The 11,168-nt window shown below is 39.8% G+C and overlaps 1 protein-coding gene and 1 pseudogene across 1 annotated transcript in view; one reads left to right on the top strand and one right to left on the bottom strand.

Moving 5' to 3' along the window:
* LOC102834519 (magnesium transporter protein 1-like) overlaps window positions 1-11,168 on the top strand; it is a 128,072-nt gene that overhangs the window by 60,890 nt on the left and 56,014 nt on the right. Inside the window, exon 3 of the mRNA XM_006873738.1 lies at window positions 7,303-7,420. Within this exon, the coding sequence (XP_006873800.1) occupies window positions 7,303-7,420 (118 nt within the window). The remainder of the gene's footprint in view (window positions 1-7,302; window positions 7,421-11,168) is intronic.
* Window positions 9,108-11,168, bottom strand: part of LOC102838791 — a 3,485-nt pseudogene continuing 1,424 nt past the window's right edge.

Below are 11,168 nucleotides of genomic sequence, written 5' to 3'. Positions count from 1 at the left end.
TTTCTAGTTGAAACAGTTCAGGCCCGGCTGTGGCTGTTTGGTTTTAATTGGAAACTGTCTCTTTAAATTTCGAGGAGATTTGTGCGCATGCGTAGTAGAACCCTCCGAGGGTGGGGCTGGGGTGCCCACTAGCTCAGGCAGCCCTGTAGTCACCCGAATGGAGGTGCGCAGACAGCAAGGGACCAATGAACAGATAACCAAAAGAAAAGAATATCCACACCTTTATCTCAGCGGTTCTGGCCAGGTGTCTGTGGCCGCTCTGATTCTTTCCCCATGTGGTCTCATCCTAGATGGTGGCTCCTGGAGCAGCCGAGCGTCCCAGACTAGAAAGCAATAGATTTCTTGCTTCTGCTGCAAATTCCCCCAGCTGTGAGCCTTCCAACCTTCTAAGTATTCCTTTATTTGTGGTTCAGAATTCTGTGACCATCCCCTGAACCTGCTTGTTCGGGTATCCTGTGTTGTTGTTGGCGGAGCTCTCTGCTATATGTCCACCCGATCCGCCATCTTGTTTGTTCCTCTCACAGTCATTCTTGATGACACTTATTCACTATTGAACCATAAGAGTCTTATCTTCATCTCCTTTCACCAGCCCCTTCTAGACAGGATGAAAACCTCTCAGTGGAGTTATTACCTTTCCCCGCACCCTCTGAAACTAAACTCCCCCTTGAAAATTTGTAAGCCAGTCACTTCGTGCCTTTACAGCCCCCCATTTTAGGTAGCTAGTGTTTAAGTTTTCCATCCCTATCCACCCTATGTACAGAAGAGATGGGAATGACCCTTGCTGTGTAGATTCCTTCCCTCTTGGTTTTATTTAAAAACAAAATTTTTTTTTATTTCTTCCTCTAGTCGAGTTCTGATCAATCATCCAGCCTTTGAAGCTAGGTCAAATGGGTAGTGTCTGCAAGTATGGGCATTCTTGTGCATCTCCCCTCACTTAATATCATCTGGACACTTCATTCTCTACTGTAGCCCTCTGTGGCTATGTCCTTGTCCATGGCCTCATGAGGTCCCCAGGTCTCACTATGTTGCTGGCCAACCAGGTCTCACCATACTCCAGATTGACGGGAGTCTATGTAACGTGGTTGGACTCAGCCCGCATCTTCATTGCTGCTTTTCCCCTACTTCCACTCATCAGTAGACCAACGTGGTCACCAGGAAGATTACATGCCTGCTCATGTATTCCCTTTGATTTTTAGTCATGGACAACTTGCTTGTTCTTGTGGTAGTCAATCAGATTGCCATTTTTGATTTTTCCTGCTTTTATGCCTCATTTTTGTTAGCCAATGTCTAAGTTGTCTATCCCTATCAACACTGAGGAAACAAGCTTGTTTCTTGATATGAAGAATCGTTCCATTCTGGTTGGAATAGTAAGCAACTGCATCCATAAGCAAAAGTCTAGTTCATACAGATGTGGCAATTTACACTCACAGTATCAAACATTTTTATCTTCCTCTGGTCAAGTCCTGGTCAGCTATTTTATCCAAGCTAGGTCAAATGGGTACTAGCTGCAAGTTTGGGGGTTCCTGCACAGTGCCCTGCACTTCTAGCTGGCTGCTTCACTTTCAGTCCTAGCCCCTAGAGGCTAGCTAGGTCATGGGCTCAGGAGCGCAAACAGCTCCCTAAACTTCAGACCAGCCAGCCCTTTCTCTTCTTTCTTTCAGCTCAAGGTCAATAGGTGTCAATGGAACATAATCAAATTCAGCTGATGTCTTTATTGCTGCATTTCTCCACTTTCATTCCCAAGTTGACCCAGGTGCTCACCAGTGAGCATGCTTGTGAGTTCCTTTTAAGTTTCAGTCCTTGAAAGGGGTTTTCCCTGATAGACTGAAAGTAGGAACTTTCAAATACGCTTTAAAATTAACTAACTAACAAGATCTTAACCATTTCTCAATAACAGAAAAACAGAATTATTTCAGTGGGTACATAAATAATTATTATGCATACCTTATTTGTTGTTAACTACCGTCAAGTAGATTCCGACTCATAGTGACCCTGTATAGAGTTTCCAAGGATCGACTGGTGAACTGGAACCGCTGACCTTGTGGTTCACAGCAACTTGGTAGTCCAGTGCATTAACCAATAGCGCTTAGAATATCCGTAATAACATGTAATACTGTTCCTCTTTTAAGGTCAATCCTTAATTGTTTGTTTTTTTTTTTTTTCTTAATTGTCTATTATTGTTGTACACTGTTGGGTTGATAATGACTCATAGTGACCCTATGTGACAGAGTAGAACTGACTCCCAGCGTTACCTAAGCTATAAATAAAGGATTTTGAACTAGTTCGAACCATTTCAGCCATAGCCAATGAAGTGAAATTGAATCAGACCCAAAATTATAAAATTTGATTGAAGTAGAATAATTGCAGTAGGAAAAATTGCAGGTTAAAGCCCTGGAATGGAGGACTCAGAAGAACCTTAGTAAGCCCCTTTCATGTAAGCATGTTATGTAAGAGTAGATTATTGCCAGAACTGTAGAGAGTGGCATACATTCAAAGTACCATGGTTGGTTGCCATCTTTAAGTATAGCATAGTTGTCTCTGACGGATCAAGAAATTTGGTTGCTATACAAAGTGCACACTGCCCTTATCAGGGCATCAACCCACAATATTTCCCTTTCTGGTTATTTTTCCACTTCACTAATGTTTTACAGATTTGTGTCTGTTCTGGTTTCACTTTCTAAGTCATGACTGAATGGGGAAGAACCAGTTAGAATCCTGGTAAATCCTTAAAGGATCCGATCATTAGGTCGTTTCTTCCATGGAGCGACTAGTGGGTTTTAACTGACCACCTTTAGTGAGTGTAACAGAAAGTATGGGTGAAATATTGTGGTAGCTATGATATGAATAACTTAAAATGCAGTCACCTTATATTGGTAGACAGTAGCATTGATGTGGTAGCGTAGTGGTTACGAATCGGGCTGTGATCCTTAAGGCCAGCAGTTCGAAACTACCAGCCGCTCCGCGGGAGAAAGATGAGGCATTCTGCTCCTGTAAAGATTTACAGCCTCGGAAACCCTGTACAGGGTCGCTATGGGTCGGAACCGACTCGACGGCACTTAACAACAACAACAACAGCATTGATGTGGTAGTGGTGGTGGTAGTGATTGTGTGCTGTCGAGTAGGTTCCAACTCATATTGACCTTGTATAGGATTTCCGAAACTGTAAATCTTTACAGGAAGAAAAAAGCTTCATCTTTCTCCTGTGTAGCATCCTGTAGCTTTGAACTGCTGACCTTGCATTTAGTGGCCCAACACTACCAGGTGTTAAGTGCCATCAAGTCGGTTCCGACTCATAGTGAGCATTGGTGTAGTGTTTTATTATTTCTAAATATTTTTTAACTTAATACTCTTGTTTTATCACGACAATCTCAGATGTTAGGTAAAGCAAATATTCCATTTTTTAAAAATTAACAGACTCAATATAACCAATATACTGAAAATTAGCGATATTTATTACTGGAATAATGGTAAATAATCCAAATTTGGATTATAAGAGAACAGAACTCTTTAAAAAAGCAAAGATGCATGATTTGGAGGTTTCTCCTTTTTCCTAGATCATTTTACAGTGAATGTGACCTTGGAGATGAATAATTTCACTTAAACTTTCATGAAACAGTAGTTCATTGTTTTCATTGATTTGTTTCTGAATGATCTTCAGAATAAAGATTGGTCTTTAAACAGAAATACTATGGATAATTCAAAAGAGCAGTTATTTAAAAAGATAAAATAGCTTATACTTTTTAAGTGTATTTATTTATATATATATTTTGGAATTTCGCTTTAAATGAAATAACAAACCACCCTATAAAGAAATTATTTACTGAGAGCTTAGGGATTCTCTCAAATCTGACAGCCTGGGACATGTGAAAGAATACATAACCTTCTTCCACAATAGTTTGTATGCTATCCTAAGCCTTGGTAACTTTTCTTAAAGGATTTTTTTCCCTGAATGTGGGGGATAGTTAAAGTATTTGGTTCTACTAAAGTATTTATTTTTAGGGGATATCTGCTAAATAAAAATTTTAAAATGAATAGAAGGAAAAAGAACGATTGGTATTAACTATGAGTAAACTTAAAATCTATAAGTCTTCCCCATTCAGTATTTTCACTTACTAACAATGAAAAGTATATAAAAACATCAAGGAATGGGCACAAATTTTTAATAATTTAGTCTTACAAGCAAATTAATGGAATTAAAACTGACCTAACTCCTTACTGGCATTTTACATTTTATAAGACCAAAGTTAAAATTAGCTCTGCGGCATGCTATCAAGTCAGTACCTACTCATAGCAGCCCTGTATAGATTTTCCGAGGCTATAAATCTCAAGAACGGCCTGTCACTCTGGTGTAGTGGTTATGAATCAGGCTGTGAACCGCAAGGTCAGCAGTTCGAAACTACTAGCTGTTCCGCAGGAGAAAGATGAGGCTTTCTGCTCCCGTAAAGATTTACAGCCTCGGAAACCCTGTACATGGTCGCTATGAGTCGAAACAGACTCCACGGCACATAACAACAACAATAAATCTTTATGGAAGCAGAAAGTCTCATCTGTCTCCTGCAAAGCAGCTGGTGGATTTGAACTGCTGACCTTGTGGTTAACAGCCCAAAGCATAACCCACTGTGCTACCAGGATTTAGACTTTCTAAATTAATTCAACAACTGAAAATTAAGTAACAGCAATATGTATAAAGCAGCATACAAGGGGGCTTCAAAAAGTTCATGGAAAGTGGGATTTTTGAAGCCCCCTCATATTTGGTGCTGTTAAGATGAGAAGTGTAAGAGGGAGGCTTTACCCTTATCACCTGGTTAGGGAAATGAATTACACACAGTTTGTAGTAAGTACCAAGTGAACTGTATACATAATAAATACTGTAAAATTTCAGGAAAGTTCATACAATAGGAATGGTTAAGATTGACCTAATGGAGAAGATAGGACTTGTGCTAGACCTACATAATATACATCCAGATTTCGATAGAAGCAAGTTGTTCTAGTTGGAAGCAATAATATATGCAAAGGTACAGAGATAATAGTAAACAAGGTTCTGGAATTAAGGGTTCCTGTTTGAGACTGATTCGTGGTAAGACTAGATAAAAGATTTGGAGCTAGATGATAAAAGAAAGAAAAAACTTCAATAACCAATGAAAGAGCTTAGAGACTGTTATTAAAGTTATGGTAACGGAACAGTGGTTTCTGAGAAATGGAAGGATTTCAGAAAGTAGTCACTTAGGAAGATTGATCTATATTGTGGCGTAAGGATTGAGGGAGGAGATAATAGAGTCAGTATTATTAAAATCCTAATGTCGTAAGCACGGGACTGCAAACCACAACATTTGCTGCTCCACAGGAGAAAGATGAGGCTTTCTGCTCTTGCAACGATTTACAACTTCAGAAACTCTATACAGGGTTGCTATGAGTCAGAAGCAACTCAATGTCAATAACAACAACAATGGCATGTTAGGAGCCTTAATGGCACTGTACAATAAGCACTTTACTGTTAACCACAAAGTTGACATTTCAAACCTATCAGCCACTTCACAAGAGACATATGAAACTTTCTGCTACCTTAAAGATTTACAACCTCAGAAACTCAAGGTCACTATGAGTCAGAGTCAACTTGATGACGCTGAGTTTATTTTTTTGTGATTTTTTTGTTGCTGTTGTTGGAATGTCATCTGTTAAGGATCTGACTGTAAATGATAACAATGGGAATAAGCAGGTAGGAATGGGGTTAATCACAAATTAAGAATTTATACATCTTGAACCCAAAAGCATACTTTGGGAGATAAGTGAAAAGTCAAAGATGATGTTTTAAGTAATCTGAATTCCCTAGACTCTTCTTATAGTTCAACGTAGTAATTCATTTGACTATATTTTTATTAACAAAGTGTAGTGTCTGTGTTTTGGGGAGCACTATGGCTCCATAGGATAAGCACTGGACTGCGAGCCACAGAGTCAGCAGTTCAAGCCTGCAGGAGAAAGATAGGCTTTCTGCTCCCACAAAAAGATTTAAGGCCTCAGAAACCTCATACAGGGTTGCTATGAGTTGGAACTGATTCAGTGGCACACAACCACCACCATCTGTGCTCTATATTTTTAAAATTGATTAATATCATAGTCTTTCTCTGGAGTCCTGTTGTGGTATAGGATAAGCACTGGATTGCTAACCACAAGGTCGGTGGTTCAAACGCACTAGCCGCTTCTTGGAAACCCTATATAGGGTTGCTATAAGTTGGAACCAACTCAAGGGCACTTAACAACAACAACACTTTCTCTGGGGGAAAATAATTTTATATTTTCTTTGACATCTTAGAAATAATTTAGGATATTAAAGATAGGTATAAAAACAATTACCTGGGTTTTTCAGTGACCACTGAAAGAGCCTTAGGGTGGGTGTCCTACTTATCTAGTGCAGCTATAACAGAAATACTATACATGGGTAGCTTTAACAAACAAATTTATGTTCTCAGAGTTAAGGAAGCTAGAAGTCTGAATTCAGAGCTGGGCCTAGGGGAAGGCTTTTTTCTTTGTGTTGGCTCTGAAGGAAGGTCCTTGTCTTGTCAGCTTCTACTTCCTGATTCCTTTGAAATCTCCATGGGTCTTAACATCTATTTTATCTCATCTCTCTTACACTCATTTGAGCCATCTCTTGTATGTCTCAAAAAACCCACTCTATACTAATCTTGCCTAATTAACATGATAAAGACAACTCATTCCTAAATGGATTATAATTATAGGTGTAGAGGTTAAGATTCACAACACATATTTTGGGGGGACATAATTCAATCCATAACAATGTGCAACAGGCACAAAGTATGAAGTAGAGTCATGTAATTACAGTTGATCCTTGAACAACATGGATTTGAACTGTGCAGGCCCACTTATATGTAGATTTTTTTCCTGTTGCTATTTTGGTGAGCTCAAGTGTTGTGAGTATTTGTTTAAAACCCTTTTTGAAGCTAATCATTTCCAAGTGTGCAGTTTGTCTCTCCAGCTAGGGAAATGGAAGGGTGAGGGACTAGCAATCACCTCCACATTGTTCAAGGGTCACCTGTACTCCTTTCTCATGAAATTCCTAACACTTGGGCAAAGGTTTCTCTTATGCCAAAAAAATGGCAGTATTTTCCAAGGTCTATGCTAACCCTGTCAGAAGAGCCTGACTTGCTTGTCATTAAATATGTATATATAAATCTCATTGGGAAAAGTATGTTATTGTTAATTTGGATATATTTTACTGCTGATAAACTATGTTGCTTATTTTTAATTTGCTGTATATGCTATCTTTAAATTTTTTATTGTATCCAGGCAAGCTGATGAAGAATTCCAGATCCTGGCAAACTCCTGGCGATATTCCAGTGCATTTACCAATAAGATATTTTTTGCTATGGTGGATTTTGATGAAGGTTCTGATGTATTTCAGATGGTAAGATCTTTGGTTTAGTCTATTAGTAGGAATAGATAAAATCTGGACAAAGAGGGATCTATTATCTTTTGTAATAGCCACAAAAAATTAAATAGGACTGGTCTTATGTAAGATTTGTAGTAGTTGGTGAACTAAAGACTGAACATACACTAACTATAAAATGTATCCATAAATGCTAACCTGAATATGAAAATTGAGTCATATCTATTAAGCAGATTTTTTAATCACAGCATAAATCCTACCATTATGCCACCATTATATGGACACCTTATTCAGACCTAAATTCTTACTGTAGCCTGGACCCCATACTCACCAGCTTTATCAATCATGATCCTTCTCACTTATACTTTTTAAAAAAGCTATCTATTGTGAGGGGTCCTGGTGAAGATAAACTCTGGACTATTAACCTCACAGTTGGAGGTTAAAACCCAATAACTTCTTCTTGGAAACTCTACAGGATCTTTATGAGTTGGAAACAACTTGACAACAGTTAACAACAAAAACAACAATTTATTCTGACCACCACTTATCTATCAGATTTTTGTACTGTGGTGGCTTGTGTGTTGCTGGTAGTTATTTTAAATACCAGCAGTGTCACTCATGGTAGACAGGCTTCATTTTAGCTTCCAGACTGAGACAAACTAGGAAGAAGGAGAAGCAGACTACTTCTGAATGTTTAGCCACTGTAAACCTTATTAAAAGCCAGTTTAACATTGTCTGATATACTGCAGGAAGATGAAGGCACTCAAAGTTCAATTGGGAAGAGATGTCTCCTCTAAGTAGAGTGATGTGACGGGGCTGTAGAAAAATTTGCAGGACCTTCATTTGTTGATGGGGTACAACTCAAAATGAGAAAAAGTAGCTGCCAAAAAGAGTAGTTCAAGATCCATCTTGAAGTACAATGCTGTATATGATAGGGTAATATCTTTATGCCTACAAGTCTAACCAGTTAGTACCACTGTCATTAAAATTTACACACCAACCATTATTGCCAGAAGAGGATGAAATTGAAGAATTCTACCTACTTCTTCAGTTTGAAATTGATTAAACATGCAGTCAAGAAGCATTAATAATTACTGGTGATTGGAATGCGAAGGTTAGAAACAAAGAGGAAGGATTGGGAGTTGGAAAATATGGTCTTGGTGATAAAAATGATGCTGGAGATGGCATGATAGGATTTTACAAGACCAATGACTTGTCATGTATGTTAGCCTCAGGTTGTTGTCTGTCATTGTTGGTTCTCTGCCCATTAATGTTTCTTGTAAGGTTGGTCTGATTTTTACAAATTATCTTAATACCTGTTTATCTAGAAATGTCTTACTCGATAGCACTTAACAACAACAACAACAACAACAACAACAACAACAATAGGAGTCGTGATATGGTACTGAAAGATAGGCACCGGACCACAAGATCAGTTTGAACTGTAAGGTTGGTTTTTCAAATCACCAGCCCGCTCCTCAGAAATCAGAGTCGCTGTGAGTCAGAACCAACTCAACAGCACTTAACAACAACAACATAGTGTGCTGACTTAAAAACAAAACAAAACAAAACACACACACACACATTTAGCACATTCAGCTTTCCAAAGAAACACCCTATTGAAACTCCGCAGCATCAGTGTAATTGAACTCTTGAGCACCGGGTATAGGCAACCAGGCGGCGGAGGCGACGATCAACTGGGTTCTTACAGTTCATCTTTTGCCAGATGTAGGACAAAGTACTGCAATGACTCAAGGTCTCTGCTGCCATTGTGCTCACTGACTTTCTCTCCTGCTTGGAAAAGCAGCTATGTGGATTAGCCTCGTACCGAGTATTTGTTGCAAATGTTCCACTCAGTAGTGCCATCGCTTCAGCTGTATTGACGCCTGCCAAATCAGGGAATACCTTTTTAGAGAGTTCCTCTCACGTAGGAGCCAAATTCTTACAATGGTGACATCATGAGGCATTAAACTTGATGAAGGTGATTCCCTCTGTGATGGTGTTGTCAAAGTTACTTTGGGTGAGTGCCAACATAGTTCCCTCATCAGCAACAGGCTCTGCAGCCAGTACCAGGGCCTCAGAGGGCTCCGTGGTCTCCTTTGGCCCCTCTCTCTGGGCTCTGCAGCTGTGACTCCCACGTACTCTCTCAGCAACTGCAAGCCCCTCTTAACTCTGTATTGATCAATCTTCTTGTACTCTCAGAACCAGAGGAGAGTCCGAGAACTGTGGACTTAGTTTCCAAAGCAGAGTTCGTAGTTTTGTGTGCAATCAGCCTTGCTAATCTTGACAATATTGGAATGTTTGAGCTAGAGCTTTGCAGTATCATACCATGTAGCAGAGAACTTGATGTTGTTGTTATGTGCCGTCGAGTAGGGTTTCCAAGGAGCAGCTGATGAGCTTGAACCTCCAACCTTGTGGTTCAAACTGATCTTGTGGTCCAGCGAATTAACCCACAGTGCCATATCAGGACTCCAAAGAACTCGATAGCCCTGTGGCATGTGCAGCTCTAAGTTGCTCCTTGAGAGCTCATACAGCTTCAGCTCAGGGGTTCTGCATAGTTCAACTTTTATCTCTGGTGTTCTGGGCTCCTCATTCAGCATCTGCAGCATCCAGGTCTCCACTGTCTGAAAATCCCAGGGGTCCTGGTATTTCACAGCTTCTTGGCCAGGCTTGAAAAACTTTAAGGTGTGGTATCCTTGGGCACCCTGGGCAGAGCACACATCAGACTCTGCCATGCAATCCACCTTCACATAGACCTTGCATCTTCCGTGCTGTTGTGCTTGTCTCCCAGCTCATTCCATGTTAGCTGCAACCACTGGCAATGCCTGCACCTTGTTTAATGTGTGGAAGGCTTCCCTCTGGCTTGGGAATGACGCCTCTTACCTTTGTTTCCTTTAATTCTTACACTCTTCCCTGTGTTTCCTACTACCTTTTTCTTTCCTCTGCCAGTCAGTCTCTTGTTGAATGTTGCCAGCTGGCCCCTTCACTCTCAGCCTTAGCCCCTATCTTGACAGGTAGGTCAGTGCCCATGGGCTTAGGAGTTCACACAACTCTCTAAACTTCAGACCACCCAACCCTTCCTTCCTTTTTTGTCATTCATCTCAAAGTCAACGGATGCCAATGGAACATGTCTAAATGCAGAGTTACTGACATCTCTTTTACACCTCTTTATCATCTTCTTTTTGATGACATCTGCCTTAGCAGTCCTTCCTTTCCATTTTAAGGCTCTCCTCTTCTGTCACTTGAATGGATGCCTTTTCACTGGTCCATTTACCTTCCATGAGTATTCTCTCCATATTACCTACTGTAACATTTCCCAGAGTTTGTTCTATAATGTATTGATAAGAATTACTCAGGGCTTTAAACTAGTACTTTTCAGTTAATCATGGCCAATGAAGAAATGTCAGAATAGACCTGAATTTTTGAAACATGGGTATACCAGAATGATAACCAGAAGTTGAAATTTTACAGGTTGATGCCCTGCTAGGAACTTAATCACCCTCTTAGAAAACAAAGGTAGTCTGTGAGTTGCATAACAACCATATCTCTTAAGCAGCACAGTCAGAAGCAATGGTGCCCTGAAGAGACAGATTTTACCCTACTTGGAAATTAACAAGTTAACATGCCACAATTTCGGATTTTTTTATCCTTTTTTGTATTTGTTCTTCTATCTTGGTAGTGTTGAGAGATTTATCTTCTAGCTCACTAGTTCTAGCTTCTATCTCTTCAATTCTATTCCTTTGCCCTTTCAATGTATTGTCCATTT

Source organism: Chrysochloris asiatica, unplaced genomic scaffold, assembly GCF_000296735.1.
Source record: "Chrysochloris asiatica unplaced genomic scaffold, ChrAsi1.0 scaffold00252, whole genome shotgun sequence".
Classification (NCBI taxonomy): Eukaryota; Metazoa; Chordata; class Mammalia; order Afrosoricida; family Chrysochloridae; genus Chrysochloris; species Chrysochloris asiatica.
Note: the sequence above shows the minus strand (reverse complement) of the source record. Positions and strands in the feature narration are given on the sequence as shown.